The sequence below is a fragment of the Dipodomys spectabilis genome, unplaced genomic scaffold (genome assembly GCF_019054845.1).
Source record: "Dipodomys spectabilis isolate Male_0828 unplaced genomic scaffold, ASM1905484v1 ptg000773l, whole genome shotgun sequence".
NCBI classification, from domain to species: domain Eukaryota; kingdom Metazoa; phylum Chordata; class Mammalia; order Rodentia; family Heteromyidae; genus Dipodomys; species Dipodomys spectabilis.
The window spans coordinates 328,244-353,655 of record NW_024871450.1 but is presented as its reverse complement, the minus strand read 5'-3'; the positions used below and the strand labels follow the sequence as shown (position 1 = coordinate 353,655).

Here is a 25,412-nt window from a genome sequence, read left to right as displayed (position 1 = left end):
CTTGGACCTGTTTGTGATAGCCTCATATGATCTGTGATGGTCTTGATGGGGGCTGAGGGAACTTGGGGATATCCATAAAGTGCACCCTCCAAAGGAGGTTGATGGTAACAATTTGGGGGTTCCAATGGAGGCTCAGGTCTCCTGCAGCCATGTGGTTCATCCTTGTGGACATTGAATGCAGGTTCATAGAGACTCAAGCAGCAAAGAATGGCAAAACGGAAGTCTGTCCCAGCCTGCCACTTCCCACCTAAATTTCATGCTCAGTCACATGAGGAAAGGCAAGGAGACATCATGCTTGTATGAACTGACCTGCCCAAAGTGCACCATTAACACACAATGGAGGAAACACCTAGAAGGTTTACATGAAGCTGCAAAGTATGGGCAAGTGCAGTGGCTCATGGGAATCCCAGCTACAGAGGAGGGAGAAATAGGAGGACTGTAATTCAAGGCCAGCCAAGGCAAAAGTCTTGAGACCCCCCCTATTTGACAAACAAAGCAAAAAGGACTGGAGGTGTAGACTACCTGCCTAGCAAGCTCAACGTCCTGAGTTCAAAACCCCACTACCACACACATGTACACACAAAAAGATAGGGTATGTTTGGGAGGAAGGTAGAGATTTCTGGTGTTCTCAGTGATTTTTTTTTTCAATCTAAAAAGGCTGTCAATGTGTTTGTGACTTTAACTAAGCATCACTATCCCACAATACTGTGAAATCTAAGAAATTACCACTTAATTACAATAAAAAATTTGGAAAAATAAATAAAAAGGCTGTCATACAACAGCCACTCTCTACGATTTGATTCCCAGGGATGCTTAGGAAGATCCAGATGTCTCTGCTGTCTTAGGCAGCATTATCAAGGGGGGGGGGGTGATTGTTTCAGGATTCCTAGAGCAAATCTTGGTTCTCAGCACTTGAGAGTTCAGGATCAGGTGCCTGTGATCCTGCGATTTGGTGAGATGCTATGGATTCTATATGACCAAGAACGCATTCAACCAAGTACAGATCTAGAACTCACAGAGCCCTAGGACAAAACCTAGCCATTCAGTGTTATAAGAAAACGGAGTGGGGGAGGGGGGCTGGGAAGGTGGCTCAGTGGTAGAGCGCTTGCCTTGCATGCATGAGGCCCTGGGTTCGATTCCTCAGCACCACATAAGCAAAAAGAAAAAAGCCAGAATCGGCTCTGTGGTTCAAGTGGTAGAGTGCTAGCCTTGAGCTGAAGAGCTGAGGGACAGCGCCCAGGCCCAGAGTTCAGGCCCACGACCTGACCCCCCCCCAAAAAAAAAAAAAAAAAAGAAAAGAAAACAGGGGAATGGGGCTGGGAAGGTGGCTCAGTGGTAGAGAGCTTGCCTTGCATGCATAGGCCCTGGGTTCAATTCCTCAGCACCACATAAGCAAAAAAAGCTGGAAGTGGCACTGTGGCTCAAATGGTAGAGTGTTAGCCTTGAGCTGAAGAGCTGAGGGACAGCACCCAGGCCCAGAGTTCAGGCCCCACAACTGGCAAACAAAAGAAAGAAAGAAAGAAAAAGAAACTGGAGGAGTTAGCTCCCCGGTGGCTCACTCCTGCAATACTAGCTACTCAGGAGGCTGAAATCTGAGGATCGTGGTTTGACGTTAGCCCAGGCAAAGTTTGTGAGACCCTTTTTTCCAATTACCCACCAAAGCAGGGTGCGGGGGAGGGGTGGGGGAGGAGCCAGAAGTGAAGCTGTAGCTCAAGTGGTAGAGGACTGGCCTTGAGTACAAGAGCTAAGGGACAGCATCCAGGCCATGAGTTCAAGCCCCAGGATAGCACAAAAAAAAAAAAAAAGTAAAGAAAAAGAAAAAAAAAAGAAATCAGGGGAGTTTATTGACAAGGAAGTGGTGAAGGGAGAAGAGGGAGAGATCAGGGCCATGTTACATGGTATGGCTTTGAATTTGTTCCAAGTCTGATGACACACTCTATACTATTTTAAGGAGCCAGGAGGAAGCCAACACGACCTCATTTACGATGTTAAGACTTTCTCTACTGCATGCTTTGTTAAGCCACCTTTGCACAGCTGGGGACTGTTGGTCATCTGAGCCTAGAGCACCTGAGCTTCAGATATGACTGGATCGATGTTAAAATGATGCCTTAGTGGCCGCCAGTGTCTCACCCTTGCAATCCTAGCTACTCAAGGAGCTGAGATCTGAGGATCATGGTTCAAAGCCGGCCCAAGCAGGAAAATCTGTGAGACTCTTACCTCTAATCAACCACCAGAAAACCAGAAGTGGCACTGTGGCTCTAAGTGGTAGAGTTCTAACCTTGAGCACCCAGGCCCTGAGTTCAAGTTCCACGACGAACAACAAGAACAAAAAAGAAGCCTTTCAGAACCTCTTTGTCCCTTCAAGGCTGTTCCCTTGGTGCTGGCCTCACTCCGAGGCAGGATGTCTGTGTGCCAAGATGGCCTATCTGTGGTTTAACTCACCTCGGATGCTCAGCAATCCCAGCAGGGAGGGTTCTACTTTCCCAGGGGTGCCAGAAAAAGTCACAAGAAGGTCTTGACTAGCTACATATGAATTTCCTCTTGTGCACACTTAAAACATATTTTGGTGGCTGCTTTTGCTTTAGGTCATTTTTCAGATATAGTTTTATAACCTACATTGTACTCAAAACCATGACATCCCCCCACCCTTGCCTCCAGTGTAGCTGGGATTATAGACATGTACCTCACATCTGGCTTATTGGTTGACATAGCATACTTCACTTATTTTTTGTCTGTCATGGTGCTTGAACTCAGGGCCTGGGTGCTACCTCTGAGCTTTTTGTTGTTCAAGGCTAGCTCCTACCACTTTGAGCCACAGCTCCACTTCTGGTTTTCAGGTGGTTATCTGGAGAAGTCTTATAGCTTTTCTTGCCTAGGCTGGCTTTGAACTGCAGTCCTCCTGTCTCAGCCTTCTGAGTAGCTAGGATTATAAGCATGAGCCACCAGCACCTGGCTCACTTAACTTTTTGTCCAGGTTGGCTACCAATCTCTGCCTCCCAAGCAGCTTGAATGACAGACTTGTGTCACTTCACCCAACATGTTTTTGTCTACTTTGACCCACACCCTGGGATGCTGATAGTCTGTCCAGTTACTAAGGATACAGTCACGTCTACCAGATGTTATGCATGGAGCGGAAGTGTCCTTTTAGAGAGGGGTCTCCTGTTAGAGACTGCCTAAGAGCATTCCTTTGTGCCTGCCAGTGTGGCACACAACTGCCCTTCCTCAGAAAGCCTGGGCTGCTTACAGCTCTGCCCTTAGTACATTAATTTATTCTACTGTTGGTTGCAGTAGGCAGAACCTGTTCACTCCACAGCTGGCAGAGGCTGCTAGGTTGTAGCCTGTAGCAGGCATCACTTGCTTAGTGTTACAGCTCAGCAGCAGACAACGCTTGCCAGTGTTGAAGCTCCACTGTGAACATTGCCATTGGGGCCTTCTCGGGTTCTTGTCTTCAGAGAATGAAGTCCAAGACAATGGAGGATGAGGAGGAAGACTTTCATTCACAGAAGTATGTCAGTAAAGGCCACTGCTGCTCTGTGTGTCTTCTTACCCAATCCATTGTGTAATCTGTGTCCAGGGGTTGGTGATTGGTTGCCCCTACGAAGTTGAGGTATAGATCTGATCAATCAGAGAAGACCTGCAGTCACTGTGGGTCTGCAGACCTGAATAGATCTCAGTTAGGACTATGAAGAGCTAGGAAGGATGGTGGTGGGACATTCTATTCTTTATAACTGGGATTAAAAAAAGAATCTTGCATTGTCCATAGCCTGGTCTCAGCCAGACTATGGTCCCTGCCAAGCCAGCAATGCCTTCCACTGCAAGATGTCCTCCAGGGGCCTTCGCCCCTGACTAATCTACTGAACCTTTTAGCTTTTTCAGCTAAATCTGTCTTTTTTCCTCTCAGATCTTCCCAAGAAGTAGATTTGAGAGAGGCTGCTGTCTGGGGATGGGAAGTATAGTTGAAAGGTCTACTCTGGGATCTTTGGCTAGCTTCCCCAACCTAGGTGGCTGCCTAGGTTTAGGTAAGTCCTGACTGGACAGGTTGGTTGCTCTGGCCTGAAACCATAGGTTTAGGGTGCAGCAGGCCTGTCCTGTCTGTGAGCTGAGAATGACTTCACGGCTGGCCATCTACCTCTGTGATGGCACCAGGGTGTGGAGGTGTGGGGTTGTGGGTAGTCCTGTGAGCCTGGGACTGACAGGGATGGAGGTGTGGGTCTTTTGCAGGGGAGACTAGGGTGGGGCCTGGATCCCAGGGGCAGAAATGCCCTTCCCCCAGAGAGGAGGTGACACTGCCCAGCGGGTGCCTGCATGACCACAGAGATGTTAAGACACCAGCGGCTCCAGCCATAGCTTCTCTACCTGTCAAAGTGTCAGTCTAGTGAAGCCTCAGCACTGTTGTGAACAAGGCATACCTCTCAGCCCTGTTCTGTAGACTTTTGAGTTCAGAGAGGTGAAGTTACCCACCCAAGGACACATCTTGTGCCTGGAGCCACCTAGGCTTCTGTAGCTGTGGGCAGGCTGGGCTCAGGCCTGTTTAGGCAGGGTGGCAATCTGGAAAAGGCAGGCTGCAATTTGAAAAACCTGTGCAGTGTGGACAGAATGAAAAGTGCATGGAAGGGTTTTCTCTGGAGAAGGAACCAAAAGAAGAAGAAGCAAAACCCTAAAGGCAAGTGCGGGGGACATTTGGGATAGGGCTGGCAGCCTGGCAGGGGGCCTCAGCCCTGAGAGGTGTGCTGAGGGACAGACCATACCATCTTTTGGGGCTCAGGACTCCCAGTGTTTGCTAGGATAGCTGGGAAATGACCATCTCCTGCTGCCTTCTGGGATTGGGAGGGCCAAGATGGGGGATATAAAGTCTGATAGCCCAGGGCCCCAGAGGCAGGACTGGAGGACACAGAAGCACAGGAAGCTCTTCCTCTGGGACCTACATGAGGGTCCCACTGGGCCAGGGCGGCTATGATGGACAGGAAGCCAGCCATTCCTTCCGTGGGCTGGCCAGAGAATGGGCTCTGTGTGCACCACAACAAAAGGCTTTTCTGCCAAATGGAGGGGGAGGAAGAGGCCTGGCCAGCTCAGCCTGAAAGGAGGCTCTATTGGAGACCCAGGGGTCTCAGATCCAAGAATGTTTCTGTCCTCCTCTTGGCGGCCCCAGTAGTGCAGGACTCCTGCAGATCCACCTGGGTCTGGTCCCAGCAATGGGGTTTCCTAGCTCTGTGACCCTGGCTAAGTCACTACCTTCTCTGAGGCCCATAAAACGTAAGTGAAGAACATGCTGGTTGGCTGGGGCCAGCACCACACAGCATGTGTCGAGCATCCTCTGTTCATCCCCATAGCTGACCACCCTCTAAGGCCACTGTACTAGCACAGGACTGGGCTAAACCCAGGTGTCAGAGGCTTTGAAGCACCAAGCTGCACAAATGAGAGAAAAGGCTGGAAGGAAATGCTCAGCTGGGGGAGTTGTGGTCACACTGTTTTTGGTTTCCTTTTAATGCTTTCATTCTCTCTCTCTCTCTTTGGTGGTACCAGGATTGAACTTGGGGCCTCACACCTTAATTCTTTTACTTGGAGATTAGTGAAATGTAAAGGAGGGGAAAAAAGATGTGGAAGGGACAGGGGCCCTAGTGAATTTATAATCATATTCAAAAATAGAACAAAAACACTGTAAACCCAGTTACTAGCCAGATGGAGACTGGGAGGATCATGGATTCAGAACAGCCTGAGTAGAAAGCTAGCATGACCATCTCAAAAACAAGCCAGGTATGTTGGGTCACACCTGTAATCTCAGCTACAGGGAGGTACAGGTAGGATACCATATAAGGCCAGCACAGGCCTTACAGAGAGGGTTTCAAACCCTCTCTGTAAAACAACTGAAAAAGCAAGAAGAGCTTGGGGCGTGGATCAGGTGGTAGAGAGCTTGCCTACCAAGTGGAAAGCCCTGAATTCAAATCCCAGTAGTGTACAAACAAACCATTGAATCAAGAACTAGTGGCTCCTCATGCCTGTAATCCTAGCTACTCAGGAGTCTGAGATCTGAGGAGTATGGTTCAAAGCTAGGCTGGGAAGGAAAGTCCGTGAGATCCATATCTCCAATAAACTCCAAAATAAAAATAAAGAATCCAAAAGTGGAGCTGTGGCTCAAATGATAGAGTACTAGTCTTGAGCAAGAAAAAGCACCCAGGCCTTGAGTTCAAGCTTCAGGATGGACACACACACACACACACACACACACACACACACACACACACACACACACACAGACTCCTGTGGAATGTGGCTTGGGGTCTCTGGGCATGAGGGAGGCAGGACTCAGCTTTCCACCCTTGCTGAGATCCCTTCCACCAGAGGGCCTGGGAAGACCTGGACCTGGGAAGGGTCTGAACCTTTTGCTCTAGGGAAGTGCTTCAAATACTTTCCCGAGGAGCAGAGGTGCTCCTCCAGGATGGGACAGAGCCTCACCACTCAGAGGCCAGTGAATACTGCTGTGGCTCCGGTGTCCCTGGGTAACAGGCTCTTCCTAAGGCAGATCCAAAAGTATGGGGGCCCTATTTGGGCCCCTTCAAGACAAACGCAGGCATCTATGATAGCCCTGTGGCTCAGGGTGAGGAGCAGCCAGGGCAGGAAGACGCTGCACAGCCCTGGGTGGGCTTCTGTCCTCTGTCCTCTGTTTCTCTGGCTGTGTCCGTGCCACAGGTACTTCCCTGTGTGCTACAGACAGAAGTACATCGAGAGAACTCTAAGCAGCAACCTTCCCCGGGTCAGGAAAGCAGAAACACACTCAGTTAAGGTGCCACAAAGAAAGGAGATACCTGGGCATAAATAAACAAGGAGGGTAGGACTGACAGAGGACTGTGTGGCTGGGAGATGGCCAGCCCTGAGCACCAGGTGGGAAGGAGGAGCGATGGGCAGGGGGCAGAGTCAGTCAGGCCCAGGGGGTGGAGCCAGTCAGGCCTAGGGGGTGGAGTCATACCCACTCCTGCAGGGAGCGCTTGCAGTAGAGCAGCACGCGAGGCGCACCTTTGCGCTGCAACTGTACCAGTGCAAAGGCCAAGCCCAGCACGCACAGCAGCAGCAGCAGAGGTACCAGCACCATGACCACATTCACCGTCCGAGCCACCTCCTCCATCTGCACCACGACTCGAGTACCCCCCTCCTTGTCCTTGTCCCTGTCTCTGTCCTCACCAGCCCCACCGCCCACAGTGCCATCTGTGCTGTCACCATCCACCCCAGGCTGTGCATCTCCGTCGGGGTTGAAAGGTGGACGTGCCACATCGGGCCATCGGGGTCCAGTGTCCACGTGTTCCTGGCAGCCCATGAAATCTCTCAGGATGGACTTGGGGTAGCCGGGTTCCATCCTCAGGCGCTCGTTGTCAAATTTCCAGTATTTGGTGCCCTTGTAGAAGTAGGTGTAGGCTGTGGGGACAAACAGGCCCAAGTGGCTTCAGGTCTGGCCCAGCCCACCAGCCAGAGACCCTCCCCAACTAGGTCCAACAGAAAGGGCCCCAGCTTTAAGGACCCTCCTTGGGACTGAGGCTGTTTGTAGCCTAGTGATAGATGGCTTGCTTAATGTATACAACCCTGGGTTCCAGCATCAAAACTAAAATGAAACAAAAAGGTGGGCATGGTGGTCCAAGCCTGTAATCCTAGTTACTTGGGAGATAGAGGCTGGAGGATCAGGAATTTGAGGTCGGCCTGCAAAAGTTAGCAAGATCCTATCTCAAAAATGAAAGGGAGCTGGGTGCTGGTGGCTCATGCCTGTAATCCTAGCTACTCAGGAGGCTGAGATCTGAGAATCACGGTTCAAAGCCAGCCCGGGCAGGAAAGTTTATGAGATTCTTATCTCCAATAAACCACCAGAAAACTGGAAGTGGTGCTGTGTCTCAAGTGGCGGAGTGCTAGCCTTGAGCTGAAGAGCTGAGGGACAGTGCCCACACCCAGAGTTCAAGCCCCATGACCGACATTAAAACAAAGGGGGGTTAGGGCTATGGCTCAAGTTGTAGAACACTTGCCAAACAAGGGACCCTGGGTTCAATATCCAGCATTGCAAAACACACAAAAACACACCCCCTTTCTACTTGTTTCTCTGAGTAGTTTGAAATCTGCCTCTTTGCAACTTATAGAAGAGGTCTAGCTCCAGGGTGACAGGGCACAGAAGGGACCTGCAGCTGCTGGTTTAAGGCTGCCATCAGGTAGCCCTGCGGCCTGGCCTGGGATTAGCTTCTTCCCACAGAGCAGGAGTCGTGCTGGCTGTGCAGCCTGGAGCCCACGTGGACCTGGGGTGCAACTTGACACTACCTTGGCCTGGCTCTGTGTCCTTGGGCCTCTGGCCTGCATCCCATTGACACTGAGAAGGGCCAGGTTCAAAGCAAGGGGTGAACTCTGTGCCCTGCTGAGCATGTGACCAGAGCAGCTGCACACTGACTTGCCCACACACGGAAGCCTATGACTAGCGGGGCACTGGCAAAGCAGGCTCTCCCCGGAGCCTATCCAACCAGAATCAAGACCTGGGGTGAATGGTTTTCTTAATTGCCCTAGGCATCCTGACTGAGAAATAAAAGAGCCATGGCTCTCTGTAGCTCAATTATAATGACAGAGACCAGGCTTCTATTCCGGGCTAACAGGAGATGCCCAGAGAGGGGGCCCGGTCCATCACACATTGAGCCATGCCCACCTCCCAGACACTGGGACGCAGAGCTGCTGTGCTGTGTGGGCAGCAGGGCATTCTGAGCATCTAGCTATGCATGTGAGTCACCCTGAGCTGGCATTTGTCCCCCCCACTCCCAACCCCTGAGCCCTTTGCTCACATTCTCTGTAATAATGCAGGGAGGGCCAGAATGGCCTGACAGGCCTGGGTGTCCCAGGCATACCCAGGCAAGAACTGTCTCCCATATGTATGTGGAGGAGAGGCTGGCTTGGTACCTGCATCACTGCTCAGGAAGGCTCCTTTTGGGGAGATGGGGACTCCCTGCCAGACGCTGATGGGCTTGGGGTAGCCAGGGTCTCCATGCTGCGTCTCCTCATTGAAGCGCCAATACCTGTGACCAGAAGCACCAGGCTGTGGACTTACAAGTCCCGCTTGGCTGGGCCCATCTCCCTCAGGCAGCAGGCTCTGGCTAGGTAGGCCAGAGGGTGTTACCTCCTATCATTAGAGAAGGGGAGCTCTGCTAACCTGTCCTCCTGGAAGAAAAACGTGTGGCCCGTGGGCTCCCACCAGATGGCCGTGTCAATGCGGTCATACGGGATGCCCAGGCCATAGCTGGTCAATGGCTGGGGGTAGCCAGGCTCCAGGTTCGCTTCTCGGAAGAGCCAATAGCGGTCACCTGCAGGAAGAATCAGAGAGGAAGGGCCGAGGTTGAGGGTATACATGGTGAGGGCCGGGCACAGGAAATGCTCTTCTGGGCCCAAAGACCATTCATACAAAAACTTGCAACTGGGTGCTACTCAGGAGGCTGAGGATCATGGTTCAACGTCAACCCAAACAGAAAAGTCTGTGACACTCTTATCTCTAATACTATTCAGAAAAAGCCAGAAGTGGCACTGTGGCTCAAGGGGTAGAAAGCTGGTCTTGAGCAAAAGAAGCTCAGGGATAGTGTCCAGGCCCAGAGTTCAAGCCCTAGGACCAGCAAAACAAACCAAAAAACTTGCCCATCTCAACACACACATGCACACAGCATGCTTGACCTTCATACACTCAGGACAATATAACATAACACAGCTCACTTATGTCTACACAGAAGGTACTAAACTAATGCCTGACACTCCTACCAACAGGCTACACATGGGGTCTCTTCCTGACCTCAGAGGTTCAGAGGAATCAACCTATCTTTCTTTCCTTCCGTCCCTCCCTCCTTTCCTCCCTCCCCCCCTCTCTGTGAGTGTCTCTCTCTCCTCTCAGTTACTAGGGCTTACTTTTTTTTCAAGGCTGGTGCTTTACCACCTGAACCACAACTCCACTTGCAGTTTTTGCTAGTTAATTTTAGATAAGAGTCTATACAGGGCTGGGAAGGTAGCTCAGTGGTAGAGCGCTTGCCTTGCATGCATGAGGCCCTGGGTTCGATTCCTCAGCACCACATAAACAAAAAGAAAAAAGCCGGAAGTGGCTCTGTGATTCAAGTGGTAGAGCGTTAGCCTTGAGCTGAAGAGCTGAGGGACAGCGCCCAGGCCCAGAGTTCAGGCCCCACGACCGGACCCCCACCCCCCAAAAAAAAAAGTCTATACAGACTTTCTCACCTGGGCTGACTGAATCTTGATCCTCACATCTCAGCGTCCTGAGTAATTAGGATTATACATGTGAGCCCTCCGCATGCCTGACACAACCTGCTTTTAGTGTGAACTGAATCCTGTCTTCAGGGAACTCTGCCTGAAGGCTCAAGCTAGCAGGGGCTGGAGACCATGGATCCATTGAGGGGGCTTCTCCTCAATGTTCTGCAGACACACTATAAAATTCCTGCCCAGTGGGCTTAAGGACTTGGTTAGGAGGGCCAGGCTACTCTTAAAAGAACCCATTCTTTTTTGTTGACTTGTCTTATTTTGGGGGATCTTAAGACATAGTTGCACTGGACAGCCCAAGCTAGCCTCAAAGTCTCCATCCTCCAGCTTTAGTACTAGGATTACAGATGTGAGCAATCAAGCCCAGCCAGGAACCCATTCTTAGGAAGGAAGAGGGAGGAGGGAGGGAAATGAGGCTAAGCCTCTGTGCTCAAGATGATACACTGTTACTCATTCCAAACTACATGGCCTCTGGATTTCAGGGCCGGAGGTCAGCCAACTCCCAGGCTTGTATCTCTCCACCCTCACCTGGCTGCCAGGCTCTCAGCGTCCCCGTCTCTTCCTCCTAGAGTGAGTCCACAGTGTGGACACAGGACCACACATAAACTATAGCCCTTTACCTTTCTCTTCTCTAACTCCAAAGATCAGGTCTTGAAGGCTACCTAGCCTCCACTTACCTTTGAAAAAGACAAAACGCCCATCCTGGCGTTCGTAGGCTGCACTGATGTCACTGGGCAAACCACGCCAGAAATGGCCAATGGGCATAGGATAGTTGTCCAGGACACGGTTGTGCCGGACTCGCCAGAACCAGCGTCCCTGGTGGGGGGGAGATGGATGTTGGTGGGCAGCATATACAAGCTTCCTTGGTTGGGGGACCTCCACCCCCATAGAAGGCAGGGATGGAGAGGGGAGGGTTACTAAGGCACCACACAGTGTAAGGAGAGCCGGGGCAGTCCTGGGGAAACCCTCTGGGCTAGAAGAAGGCACTTGGACTTGCTACATGACCTTTCCAACTGGAAAGGGTCTGATGGCCCCCAGGGGCTGCTGAGGGGTGGCAGGCAGTGCCCAGGCAGCCAGGCAGGCAAAGGCCTGGGTGGGCTGAGCAGGAGCAGTCCTGCTCTAAGCCAGGGACTGAGGGAGGCAGCTGGAGGCTGGGGCCACACCTTGAACACGAACATCTCTCCTCGAAGCATGGCCACTGTGTCAAAGTTCCCATCACAGATGTTGGGGCCGTACTGGTCTGGTCGCTCTGTGGCTCGGGGCTGGACAGGGGGGCCTGGCCTGGGGGGCCGGTCTGGCTTCCCTCCTGGAGGTGGTGGCTGTGGGGGTCGAGGGGGCCTCTGATCTGGCCGGCCTGGTTGTCGGGGTGTCACAGTGGGAAGAGGCCGGGTGGGATGTGGTTGACCATCTGGGGTGCCTGCAGAAAGAGGTGGGGAGGAGCAAGAAATGAGAACAGCCCAACCCCAGAAACCAGGCCAAATGCAATGTTCTCCTACTCAGAGTCTGTGGCCCCAGGGTCCCTGGACCATCTGGCACACACAAAGGTAAAGGTCCTGTCTGTTCACAGCAGCCCCTCGCTCACCCAATATCATCCTGAGGGGGTCCTGACACCTCCTTTGTGCAACCTCCTCATCAATCTTCCCACTGGACCCCAGTCTCTGCTTTCCCTAAGGGAGTTCAGGGTTCATGCAGAGCCCAGGCCTTGACCCTCAGAACTGGGCCTCGCGGAAGTGTAGCGGGAAAGATGGCACCTGGGACGGCAGGACCCCTATGGTCTAGAAGGAACATGGCAAAGGCTGAAGAAAAAAAGCCCTGTCACCTGTGTCATCTGCCCATGTGGCTCTGAGTGAGGCCCAGGCCATCGCCAGCCCTGGGTTTGACACCATCAGTTACTGAGGGGCCCAGGCAAGTGGTCATCTACAGAAGGGGTCAGCAGCACAGCCTGTCTTGTAGGGCTGGGAGGTGAGATTGGCGGGGAACAAAGGCCTCTTACCATAGAGCTGCTGGATGCCTCTCAGGTCATCCTCAGGCAGTTGGAAGTTGTCTGTGTCCATCCACTGGTAGAATGGTGCCATGATGGCATTGGGGTTGCTTGAGTGCTCCAGCCCTAGTGCATGGCCCAGCTCATGCACCGCCACCAAGAAGAGGCTGTTTCCTGTGATGGGGCAGGCAGCATAGTCACTCTGGGTTGGTCCAGGATCTGGCCACCCACTCTGGATGGAGGCTGACACAAGATCCTGCCCTTGCTTCTGATGTTAGCCTATCTGAGACATGGGTTCAACTAACCCTTATTTTCCCACCTGGCCTAGACTGAGGCCAAGTTCAGGGCTCCAGAGACCTGAACAGGGGGACATGCTCCCCTCCTGAACCAGTAACTGCTGAGCCCGCTAGCAGGGACTGAGCCTACTTGCAGGGGCTGGGCCCTGCTCCAGCGTTGCCTGCCTGCCCTGCCCCTACCCTAGCCAGCTGTCCTTACCATGCAGGTCGGTGCTGGAGTAAGTCCAGGGTTCATCTGCATCAAAATGGGTGTCCCCACCTAGGCCAGGGCCGGGGAAATAGGCATGAGCCAGAAAGCCACCTGTGCCATCAAATGGTGAGCTGTCACCGTGGAAGCCAGAGGCAAAGAGTACCATGATGTCAGCCTCCTTCTGCCTCCGTAGCTGGATGTCATCGTAGGGCACCTCTTCGAAGGCCAGGGGGGTGGCCTGCTCCCATACTTGGAAGGCCCTGCGCACCGCCTCCAGCGAGTGGTACCAGCCCAGCTTCTCCGTGTAGTTCTGAATGCTGCAGGTGGGAGGGGGGGAGATGTGAGGATGTGAGTGGATGCACAGCCCTCAGGCTACTGTCCTCTCTGTCCAATGCCAGCATGTTCTCTGGCAGCACACCAGGCCGTCACTGCTGTTACCGTACTTTGACGTGTACTAGGACTTCTCAAACCCCATAGCTCATTAAAAGATCACTGAGTAGGCTTGCATTGGGGCAGATAAGGCAGGAAGTAAATGAACGTAGGGAAGGGCCTAGGAAATGGGGTACAGGTGGCTGAGGTTTGGGAAATAGGCCAAGGAGTTCTAAATGCTAACCCATGTTCAAGGCCTGGTTCCAATTTATCTCTGGGGTTGAATGCAAGTGACTTAAATCTCTGAATTTCAGTTTCTTCATCTGCAAGACAGAGGGCAAGGAGTGGTCATTTCTCTCTAGCCTGAAGGCCAGGTGGCCCGGAGTCTGCCCATGATGGGGAGCTCAAGTCAGATGGAGTATGCTGCTGCAGATTCTTCCAGAAAATGTGAAAGGAAGTTTGACTGGTGTGCCACAAGTTAACTCCAGGACCTGAGCTCCAAATGATCATGAGAGCTGGGGAGTTCGTTGTTGTGGTTGTTTATTTTGAGACAGGGTCTCAGTATGTAGCCCATGCTGACCTTAAATCACAAAAAATCCTCCTGCCTGAACTTCCTGGTGGGATTACAGGTGTATATCATCATGCCTGCTCTTCCTTAGGAGATAGAGCTCAGGGAAGGGCTGTGCCTGGAAGGGAACTGTTGGGGACTACCACTTTAGGCTAGAGTTGCTCAAGGATTTAACAGAAAGGAAGAGGCTTGCTGCTTGGCATTTAATGGATACCTGAACCCAAACCTGGCTTTCCACCCAGACCTTACTGATGCAGGAGCGCACAGGGTCTGAGCCCACAGCTCAGACTGCTGGCCAGCAAGGGGCAGGGAAGGACAAGGCAGAAGAAGCTTAGTGAGTCCTAGCCCTCCCTGGACGGATGCTGCGTAGATCGCAGTTGGATATGTCAGCATGGCAGCGGATGGGACCATCTACAATGGGCCCCTGTGGTGGTTGATGGGAGAGGAAGCCTGGGGCTCAGCCCTGACTTAGGCCAGCTCCCTGGGACAGTTGTTACCTGAAGGTCAGGTGGCGGTTGTTCCACTTCCTCCCAGTGAGGGCATAGCGTTTCCGCCGCCTTCGCAGATTGGCTTTCACATGCACCCCGAACTGGTCTGGCACCCCACAGCGGGGCCGCTTCATCCACCTGGGCCGTGGGTATGGAGGGGTGAGTTTGGAGCCTTCCCAGCACACATGCTTGCTAATAAGGCTCCACCTCTTCCAGGCAGTCCATCTCTTTCCAGATCCCCCCCCCCCCACATCCCACCCCAAATCAGGCTCCATCACAGGGATGTGATAGGGAGACTGTAAGTATGAGTTACATAGGCACAGTGGTCCTGTGTTAGAAGACAGGGCCCACAAGTGGCTCAATAAAGATGCCACCCAGGCACTGGAGGGGTGTTCTAGAGGCCTCCTGTCCCTAGTTAGTCACACTGTTTCTAAAGGTATCATCACCTCCATTAGAATCAGAGCAAGGCTTTGTGGGATAGAGCTTATGTACTGGGCCTCCCTATTGTATGCCTGTGGCAGACATCACTAATCAATCACTACATTCTTGCTGCCAACCCTGGATTCTGCCTCTGGAGATTTCTCAACACAAGGCTTCAGGCAACCACTTGGAACTGGCATGGAGGGCCAAATCATTTCTTATCTAGGCCACTCTTTTTCTGGAAACACCACACATGGAGCCCTCCTGAAAGCAGGTGTTGTGGGGGTCCCGGAGGGAGCAGGTGGAAGGGACTCACTCCTTGGTCTCTTCATCCAGCACACCCGTGACGGGGATCCCATAGAAGCGTTGCATCTCTGCAAGGGCGGAGGCCAGGATCTGAGCCGAGCGCATGGTGGACATGTGGCGGCTGGGCTGGGGCAGGTAGCCATAGAGCCGCAGCCAGTTCTGCAAAGAAGTATCATTCTATCAGCCAGTCCTGGCTCTAATACCTCCAAATAGGCACAGCCAGCCTCAACCAACCCTCACCACCTCCACTCTCAGCCTGGAAGAGCTGCCATCATTTCCTGCCTGGGCCCATGTGAACCTCTGTACTGTTCTCACCCAACCTGCAAGGCAGGTTTTGCTCAATCCTATTTATAACCCTTAAGTCTCCCCCCCTCAGAGGAAAAGCCCATTCTTTTTTTTTTTTAATTTTTTATTGTAAAGATACTATACAGAGGGTTACAGTTACATGAGCAAGGTAATGAGTACACTTCCTAACTAGCATTGTTACCCCCTCCATTGTTTTCCTCCTACCATCCCCTCCCTCCCTACCTTCCCCGAGGTTCTTTTTTTTTTAATTGTGATTAAGTGATTACATAATTTCCCAAATTTCACAGTATTGTGGAATAATGATGCTCATTTAAAGTCACAAGTTCATTCTAACTTTCCTGGAGCAAATTGTCTATCACAGTCTATAACATATAATGGTGTACACATATACACCATACATGTGATCAGCAGCATAGGGGTATTTAGTAGTGGTTCGACCAGATAAGTGGGAGTTCTTTGTTTCTTAAGTCCTGTCAATTTTGTCGTATCACCTAACATTTTGGATTTAGCATCCACTTATCAGGGAGACCATGTACCGTTTGTCTCTTTGCTCTTAGCTTACCTCGCTCAACCTGATTCCTTCTAGCTCCATCCATTTCCCTGCAAATGCCATTATTTTGTCATTTTTAATGGCTGCATAATATTCCATTGTGTATAGATACCACAATTTTTGTATCCATTCATCTGTGGTGGGGCATCTGGGTTGTTTCCATATCCTAGCTATTGCGAACAGTGCTGCAATAAACATGGAGGTGCACGTATCCTTGTATATTGGTTCCTGTTGTTCAGGGTAGATGCCTAGAAGTGGTATGACTGGGTCGTAAGGGAGGTCAATCTTTAGCTTTCTAAGGACCCTCCAGACTGGAAAAAGCCCGTTCTTTAGGAGGTACTGGTCCCTCATTACCTCATTCTGCCTTAGTTCTTCTGAGCTCACTCCTCCATCCATCAAGCTAGGTAGGCTTCAGCCTCAGAAACTTTGTACTGGCTGTTCCCATTGTCTATTGCCTCCTATTCCTTCAAGTCTTTGCTTTAACATTTCCTCATGGTGTAGAGAAGATCCTACTGGTTTACCTTCTGCCCCTTGTCCTCATGGCCTGCACTTATCACCATCCGACATACAATATACTCCACTTTGCCTAGCTACTCAGGAGGCTGAGATCTGAGGATTGCAATTTGAAGCCAGCCTAGGCAGGAAAGTCTGTGTGAGACTATCTCCAATCAACTTCTCTGAAAAAGCCGGAAGTGGTGCTGTGGCCCAAGTGGTAGAGTGCTAGCCTTAAGCACAAAGAGACTTAGGGACAGTACCTAGGCCCTGAGTTCAAACCCCAAGGTCAACAAAACAATTAAAATTGAAGAAAACATTCTCCACTTAGGTGATTATGGTTCACTGTCCCCATTAGAACGAAGCTGTGTCCATGAGCACAGTCTATAGTAGCGGCCCTCATTACTACACTGGCCCCTCCAGAGGGAATCCCTATGGCTTCAAACAGGCTGCTAAGGACCCTCATGGATTCAGAATCTTTCAAGATTCTAGCCTCTCACCATGCAGGAAAACCAGCCCTGACATTGCTGCCAGCAGACCCTGACATTTCCAGGAGGAAGGAGAGAGGGTCAGGCACCATCCATGCCTAAGAGGATGGGACAACGGCTTGAGGCCCAATCCTTCCTCTGCTACAAACTCTTTGGTGTGTCTGGGACTCTGTTTCGTCATCTGCCAAACAAGGAACACTGTGAGATGTGAGGGCCACAGCATCTAGCAAACAATGGGGGATGCACATCTCTTTGCAGAGCTGGCTGGGAAAATCTTAGTCACTGTTCATCTATTAGCCAGTCTGTCCATCTATCTGCTCACCCATTCTTCCTACCAGTGCTTCTGAGTACCTTATCCCTACCAGGTAACATGCCAGCTGGGAGTTGGGCTGGGGGACACAGCCAAAGTATTCTGTCCTCTAAGGCTTATGGAGCCCACAGAGGAGACTTTTAAGTTTTGCAAGTCTTGGAGCAGATGAGTTACTTGAAGACACAGAACTGTGAGCCTGGCTGAGTAATGGTAAGAAGGAGCCTTTGGTCCTGCCCGCCTGTGCCCTTGAGGCTAAGAACATGGTATTCATGTGGGAGGTGGGGAACAGAGGCCAGAGGCTGCTAAGGGCCTTTGGCCACATGCAAGCCTGTCCTTCCTACCTTTCTTGATCACCAGAAGGCCTGCTCTGAGTGATTCTGAAACGGAAGAGGTGTCTATCCCAAACCCTGAGGCAAGATAAAAGCTAGACACAGTGGCTGCCCTGGGCGGGGCTCATGCCCACACATCTGCCTGCCGCCAATTGTCACATCCAACTCCTCAGGCAATTGCTTCCTCTGTGTGTCTGCCCAGTCCGAGCCAGCCCAGCCCTGCCCAGGCCCAGGCATGGTGAGCAGAGTGTCTGAGCTAGTCATAGGTTGGGTGTGCAGGCACCTCTCCGGAGCAGGAAGGCAGAGTCACAGCAAGGCAGAGGCTTGAGCTGAGATGCCCAGAAAGCTGGGCAAGTTGGACCTGGCCACATGGAGATGTGACTCCATGCTTCTATGCTCCAGCCCGGCCTCACTAAGAGGCTGATTAGGGCCTGTTGCAATCCTAGCAAAGTGCCCAGTAAGTGTACAAATGGCAGAGGCCAGGGACCTATCTGATTGTCTCTAGTGCTGGCAGATTTCTGCCTCTCTCAATAAGACTGGAAGATCCCCTCAACTGGCCAGGCTCCAACAGAGCCATTGTACAGGGCAGCTGGAGAGGAGCAGCCCCTCCCCCTTCCACCACTCTCCTTGTCTCTGTCAGCTGCTGGCCTTGTCCTTCTTAAGCTCTGAATCCCACCCTCTACCCCCTCCCACTCCCTATGATGGGTGGTTGTGGACCCCCTTGTGAATGTGGTTTTCCTGGAGAGGTGTGGGGAGGCCAGAGGGCATGCCCACAGGCTTGGCCAGCTCTTGACAAAAGGCATCCAGCTGGAGGTGGGATGGGGGGGGCTGGCTGCTGACAGATGAGGGCACCTCTGCATCACCTATTTGCATAAGGTAAAAATATCTCGGGAGCGCAATCACAGGCCACCCGAGGAGCTGATTAGCTTGTCTGCAGAACTACAGGGGAGATGGGGGAAGGGACCTGTCTGCAGCAGAGAGCTCCGGGGACCAGTGGGGGGACAGGCCCGTGCCAGCTCAGGGACACCAGGAAGTTCCCAAGGGTGTGCGTGAACCCTCCTTTGCACAGACAAGCCCCCCGTTGAGTCCCCAGGAAGCATGCTGGTGACAAGCCTCTCTGCCGGGTGGGAGGGAGGCTGAGGGACTCTGGTATCTTCCATGGTGGTGGGGGACAAAGCAGAACTGCGGCCTTGGCATAGACTGCACAAACCTCCGACGCCATGGTGAAGCTAGACTAGAGCAAGCATGTGCTCAGAGTAGCTGAATGCCAAGTGCCAATAAATCTGCCAGGCGGCCGCAGACACTACCCATAGGGGCTTTTCCTCCTTCCTGCCACTCTACCTCATGGTCAGTGTGGGAAGCTTAGGCATGGAGGCCATGCTGGTGGGACCCCAGCTGGGTGTGGGGCTGGCACAGGGCCTGGGCTCCACTACCCGCAGGGCAAAGGAAGGGAACAAGTCTGAGGTTGTGACCAGCCAGTCCCAGAGAGGGAGAGGGGAGGCTGTGTTCAGCTGTTGTACCTGGCTGTAAAAACTGCCCCTTTTCATGTCACAGGAAGGGTGAGTTACATAGGCGAAGCAATGTTTCTCAAGCAGGGAAACTGAGGCTCAGGGCAGTCAGTAACGGGCAGAAGAGTAGGAAGAGTGAACCAGGGCATGTTGGTCACTATCCATTGAGATGAGGGGAGGAGGATGGGATGGGGGGGGTACTCTGGGGCCACTGGGCCCATTCCATCAGCAGCCTGAGTTTGGTTGCTGCAGGAGACCCTAACAATGCGACTCCCAGCCATTGCTTTCTTGAGCTCCAGACCCCATCCTATAAGTCATTACTGACACCACATTTAATGCTCACCACCCTCTCTGAGAGAGTAGTGAGCATTCCCATTATACAGATAGCAAGGTTCAGAGAGGGTGCATTGCCCACAGAGGGCCAACACAGCTGATCTAGACTAGAACTAAACCAGTCAGCCTAGGCTGTTTCTGAAGTGCCACTCAGACTCCTCTTGGCCCGAGGCAGGGACACTGGTCCTTCTCAGAGCACTGGGGGAGGGTATCTAATCCTCTCGGGCTGGGTCTGGGCACCGAGCCACATCAACCCTCTCCCAAGACTGCTGAGATAGTACTGGACAAAGCAGGCCGGCAGGGAGAGCTGGTCTGAGAGAGATCGATATCGTGCCATAAGCAGCTGTGGGGGCAGGGCAAGGGGCCAGCTCCTCTGGCCTCTTATCAGACCCTGGGTGATCATGGCCTTGAACGGGCCACACCATGCCATCCCCTGCCTCATATTGCTGCTGTGGAGCACTTGTGGGCCAAGGCTCTGCACGCCAACTCATGCTGCTGACAGAACAGAGGCGGGAGACACCCTCCCACCAAAGGGAACCCAGAGAGACTATCGTGGTTAATTGGAGATTCGTCTCACAGTCCCATTCTTACTCACAGTCTTTTAAAGCTGTCAGCCCAGCTAGAGCCACTCTGAGGCCTCCAGGGACCACAGCTGGGCCAAGGATTCATCCAGCCCAACCTCCCAGAGACAGGCTCCAGCTCCACACCAGGCAGGCTAAAACCACCGGAGAAGAGCCACCCTGGAAAGCTCTTTCCCAGGCAGAGCTGTCTGTCCACCTAACAGACCTCTGGGAAATGGACTGTGACTAAAACAACTCCTTCCCTCCTCTGCAAATGGGGTCACCAAGGGCAGGGCTGAAAGCCCAAATGACCAGGCCACCCATCCTTAGGGCTTGCTTCTCTATCCTTTAGGACAGCATGGTCCATAGGTAAGGGGCTCCGGAACCTTTGCTGACTTGGGGCCTGGAGTTGTCTGCCATTATGCATCTAAAGACCCTTCCAGGGTTAGCCGGCTGGGACTCTGGTGGTGGGGACATCCAGCCAGGGAAGTAGGAAGGAGGCATCCGCCCAGGCCAGCCCTTCCCCCACCCACCCCCAGCCTTAACCTGGAGGAAAAACAAATGAGTCCTTTGGCCAGTGGGCGGGAAGGGGTGGAGAGAGAAGGGCGGGCCTCTGTTTGCAAGGAGTTTCTAGGTTAGCTGGGGGCCAGGCTTTGGGATTTCACCTGGAAATCACTCTGTAGGTGACACTCCTAACAGGGCTGCCAATAGGGTAGGCCTGGGTGCTGGGGGGGTGGGGGTGGGGGATGGGGATGGGGGTAGGGAGGGGGGAGGCTAGGCTCCCACAGCTCAGGCAGTTCAGGCCTTACCACAGGAACCCTCTTTTTCACTGGCTCAGGCCCAGCTGGCTCCTGCCTGAAGGCAGAAGGGCGGGCCAACTTTGGTTTGAACCTGCAGCCTTTAACTCAGCCTGGGGCGTGAAGCTCCAAATAAACCAGACTGATCTGGATTCAAATCCCAGTTCTTTAGTCCCATATAAACAGAATCTTCTTGGTTGCCTTTTTTTTTTTTTTTTTTTTTTTTGTGCCAGTCTTGGGGCTCAGGACTGTCCCTGGGCATTTTTTACTCAAAGCTAGCCCTCTACCACTTGAGCCACAGTTCTACTTCCAGCTTTTATCTATCTATCTATCTATCTATCTATCTATCTATCTATCTATCTATCTATCATGTTTAATTGAAGATTAGTCTCATTGGCTTTCTTGCCCAGGCTGGCTTGAAGCCTCAATATTCAGATCTCAACTTCCTGCATAGTTAGGAGCCTGTAATATTGATTTTTCAAGGGCTTCCTATGTACCCGGTGCTGGAGTTTGAGGTATGGAATACAGAGCTGGCATCTTCACACCTCCATGACACAACTGTTTCTGGGGAATGGACAAGGCAATGTCCAGAACCACAGGTCAGCCCTGGAGAGCTGATGGAGACTTTGGCCTCCAGGCTTGAAAGTTCTGGCAGCTCAACCAGAGTGGCACCTCCAGGAGCTAGCTTGTGGCTGTACCTAGGTCCTCACCCATCTATCTTGTCTACCCTGACCTCTGAGGAGAAGAGGCTGGGCCTTCTGTTCATTCCTCCTGTTTCTTCAAGGGGAATAGAGTCTGGTAAGTAGCATCGTGCTATGTTTCTCTGAGCCAGGCCTAGCTCACATGCCTCTACCCCTCTTTGTAAAATTATGTTGTATTATCTTTATTCAGCTTCTCTTGCAGCAAAACCTGTCCCTTTCTTTTGAGGGTCCAGTCCTACGGCTGTTGGGTCTCCAGGCACCCTCAGTTCCAATGTCCTGAGAAGCAGCCCCTAGAAGAGTTGATTCCCCACCCCTTAGGGGTGGTCTTATCCAGACAGAGGTTTCTCTTTGTGTATCTCAGCTGCCCTCAGGGGTGCATGGACCTTACATTTATCTTTAGGTTCTCCCAGGGGTTCCCCCAGCCTCTCTCTGCTTCTGCTCAGATCACACATCTCTGATCCAAAGCAGTGCTGGCTATATGATTTGCCCCAACTGATTGCCCAACAGTGTGAGCCTTTTATGGTCTCACTTGAGATGATACCAAGATGTTACTTTGTTCTGAGCTAGGAGGCAGTGATGCCCCCCACAGGGACCACCACACCTAGCCTCAGCCAGAAACGAATCCCACAGGTAGGCAGAGGTGGCAATAGCTAGAGACATTTGGATCAAATAACAAGGGCATAGAGGTGCTTTTCTGTGCCCACAGCATTGTTGGCTGGCATCAGGGATCTGGGCGGCGGCAGCTGGCTTTTAGGAGGAAGTCTTCTTGAAGGGGTGAGGATGGGGGTGGATTATTTACCTGCGATTTTCTGTCCACATTTGGGAATGTCTTTTAAAGGTCTCTCTACTCCTTGTGTAGGACAAAAGCAATGTTTGTGTCGAGATGTGACAGTGGCCTGTATCTTCTCTGAGCAAAGCACAGGGTGGCAGCTGGTAGGGCCAACAGGGTAACCCAAACCCAGAGACAAGGATAGGGGTGGAATGAAAGGCATGGCCCCATCAGATCCCAGTGCCTAGGTTTGCCATTCACAGCAGGTCTCCTGGGTCTTAACAGAGTACATGGTGCTAGGTGCCAGTGGCTTCACAAATTAGAAGCAAGAGATCTGAGGATTTCAGTTCAAACCCAGCCTGGGAAGGAAAGTCCGCAAGACTTGCTTGCGTGTACACACACAAAAGCTGGAAGTGGAACTGTGGCTCAAATGGTAGAGTGCTCGCCTTGAGCAAAAAAGCCTAGGGATAGTTCCTAGGCCCTGAGTTCAAGTCCCAGGACAGGCACAAGAAAACCTTCAACACAACAAAATAACCCAGACTGCATAGAGTGGGGCAGGGCCTATATATTAGCAGCAAAGAGAGCTGAGAAGATTCAGTCTCAGTTGGTTCCAGGAATGTGACCCTTGCCATGATCCTCTTCTCAAGGGTGAGCATGGGGCCTCTGCAGTTTCTTCTGCATAGTTAAGAAAGAGTATTAACACCAGGGGACAGGGAGGCCCCCAGAGACCAGCAGTGAAATGCTGTAGTGATGGACACAGAAAAGCTGGGGGCTGTGGATCTCCAGTCAGCTCTTGAACGTCAAAATTAAGAACTCACACTGATCCCACAGCTCCTTTTGCGTGTCCCTCTCAGTGGCCAGCTTTTGGCAGAAAGACATTTGGGTCTGTTCCAGGGAAGTGGGTCTGTTTGTGTCTTGGTGCTGGTGGCACCACACTTGTGAACTCTAGCAGCCTGAGTCACCACCACAGGGCAGGTTGAGAGCCTGAAGTTATGCCTAGTGGACAGGGAAGGAAGACAGAGCTCTGAGGTAAACTAAAGGTACGAAAGTTGACCAAGTGTAAGCCAGACAGAGACCTGACGGGGGACAAGCTCTGGCCACAATAGCTGAAGACTGAGACTTGATATCAGGCAGGGGAGACCAGGCAGAGTAGCTCTGACTGGGCCTCTGGGAGCTGGGCCTGGAAAGCTGCAGGTGAGCCTGCCCTCTCCTAGCACAGGCCAGCCTTCCTGACCCCCTCATCCCAGCTAGGACAAAACAGAGAGGCAGGGGTTGGCCTTGGTTTAGGAGCCAAAGTGTTCGAAGAAGGTCCTGGTCATGAGCTGCCTGGGGGTCAGTTGTGGCCACTCTGGAGTGAGACCCTTGTGCAGGAGGCTGTCTGGACTTGGTACAGCTGGACCTAGGAGTCTCTGAGAAGATGGACTGGCTGCTGAGACCACTGGACCCTTTGGACCCAGATCTGGCCAGATGGCTAGGCCTTCCTCAGCAACATATACACCAAAGCTAACTCTAGGACCTAGAACAGCCCAACCTATCTCCAGCACTCTATCCACTGTGTTTCCAACCTCATCATCCCCAGTCCATAGCCCAGGCCTAACCCAAACTGTCTCCCAAGAGTAGGGCTACACACAGACACAATGCCTAGCCAAGGCCACAACAGGCTTAGGGCCATGGCTTGTGGCCTTAATGCTATCAGGACTCTCTTTCCAGGAGGCACTGAGCTGTGGGGACTTCCTCTGTGGAGAGGAGGTGTGTGTGTGTGTGTGTGTGTGTGTGTGTGTGTAGTGATAGAATTGAAGCAAAAGAAAGAGCTGGAAGCCCCCTGAATCACAGGTCCAGCCCTTCAGCTTCTGCCTGGCACACTCAGAGGCCCTCACAATGCAGACACAGAAGCCTAGACTGGTCTGTTCACTGCTCTGAGTGGGGTTGCCGCCCCTAAACAGATGATGAACTCCTTAAAGGTGAGTTTTCCAATGTCAGTCAACCCCCACAACCTCCTCTAGCACTCAGTGCTTGGAGCACAGGCAATTCCTGTAAGCTATGCGCTGGGCTGGGCTCCTGGGGCCTGCTCCAGGAGGAAGAGCAGAGCAGGTGGGAGAACTGTTTTGGAGATGTGATAGGAGTCTGGGAGGAATTCCCTGCCCTTTCCTCACATTTTATATTAAAGCAGGGTGGCGAAGCATTAGGCTTCCATTGGAAAATGTTCTCAGGCAGACTAGGGAGGTGGGGAAGCCGCGGGAGCTGGGAGGGAGCTCAGCCGGACTGCAAATAGAAACAGCTCTGGCTTGAGCCCGCAGCCTGGGCAGCCCAAGGGCACCCAGGCCGGGAGTCTACCGGAGCCAGGCGCAAAGGCAGCTCCAGAGTGGTCCTGTGCCCCTATTCCTCACCCAGCCCTCTCATCTACTGGGCAGGGAGCAAGGCCTTAGAAAGTCGGGGAAGAACGGACCCTGGCTTTGCTCTGGGGCTGTGGCGCTGGGGTACCCCCAGGAGCTGGAGGCGCTGATTGGACCCCGATCGGTGATGGTCACTCGTGGGACCCCTCCCCCCTTCCAAAAAGAAAAGGCGTGGAGTCTACTCTGTCTACACCCGCCTGGGCGTAGGAGCGCTGGTGGGAAGAAGTGGGGCGGCGGAGGAAGGGAGATAAGGTCTCTCTCCCTTGGACCCTATCCGGGTATGGGGAGGCTTCCGCGCAAGAACGCAACAAAGTCGCCAAAGCGCCGCTGCAACCCGAATCTGGTGCCTCGGCGGGTCACCCCCGCCCCGCGCCCCGGCCCGCGGCGCCACCAGACTAAGGGCTCTGAGAGCGGGAGCGCTGCCCAGCCCCAGCTCCGCCCGAGCGCCCCCACCGCAGCCCCCTCCCCACTCGCGAAGAGCGCCGTGCGAGGCCAGTGAGGCTCTCGAGGAATCGGCTGCAGAAGAAGAAAGGAAGGAAGGATCAGAGTCCGGGGTTGGGGGCGGCGGAAGCCGCTCCTGGGACTCAGGCTGGGCGGGTCAATGCCCGGGGCAGCTGCAGGGTGGAGGGCGAGCGCGAAGCCCCGGGGCTGGGAAGCGGGTCGCTGCAGAGCGCGGGCTGGGTAGGGCGCCGACCAGCTCCTTTCTTCCCGATCCTTCTCCCCCACCAAGTCCCACCTAGAACAGGGGGCGCGGCTCCCCTCCCCCCGCCCGGGCCCCCGGCGAGCGCGCGGGGCAGGGGTCCTCACCTCCGCGTGGACTTCGGCGTCCTCCGCCACGGTGCGGCGGCTCAGGCAGCCCAGGAGCACCAGGAGCAGCGGCAGCAGCCGGGGTCGCGCCGCCGCCTCCCGGCCGCCTCGGAAGCCGCCCGGCCGTGCGGGCGCGCCTCGATCGCTGCTCATGTTCCCGGCTGCACCCCGGGGTTCGCCCGCTCGCG

General features: G+C 53.0%; 1 protein-coding gene across 1 annotated transcript; it reads right to left on the bottom strand.

The window, feature by feature from the left end:
• Positions 1-6,404: 6,404 nt before the first annotated feature.
• On the bottom strand, positions 6,405-25,412 carry Mmp15 (matrix metallopeptidase 15). The gene is made up of 10 exons (XM_042672822.1): positions 25,225-25,412; positions 14,892-15,040; positions 14,165-14,293; positions 12,740-13,047; positions 12,257-12,418; positions 11,427-11,680; positions 10,941-11,079; positions 9,164-9,314; positions 8,914-9,029; positions 6,405-7,407 (listed from the first exon to the last, which is right to left on the bottom strand). The coding sequence occupies exons 1-10, from the start codon at positions 25,375-25,377 to the stop codon at positions 6,959-6,961; spliced, it is 2,010 nt and encodes a 669-aa protein (XP_042528756.1). The 5' UTR covers positions 25,378-25,412; the 3' UTR covers positions 6,405-6,958.

What these genes read in the sequence shown, in the direction of transcription:
- Mmp15 (XM_042672822.1), bottom strand. Translation starts at nt 25,377, where the DNA reads ATGAGCAGCGATCGAGGCGCGCCCGCACGGCCGGGCGGCTTCCGAGGC. An exon ending in AACCGCCACCTGACCTTCAG is followed by an intron (nt 13,048 to 14,164) that starts GTAACAACTGTC and finishes TCCCACCTGCAG; the next exon opens with CATTCAGAACTACACGGAGA. An exon ending in TTTTTCTTCCAGGAGGACAG is followed by an intron (nt 9,030 to 9,163) that starts GTTAGCAGAGCT and finishes TTCTGGTCACAG; the next exon opens with GTATTGGCGCTTCAATGAGG.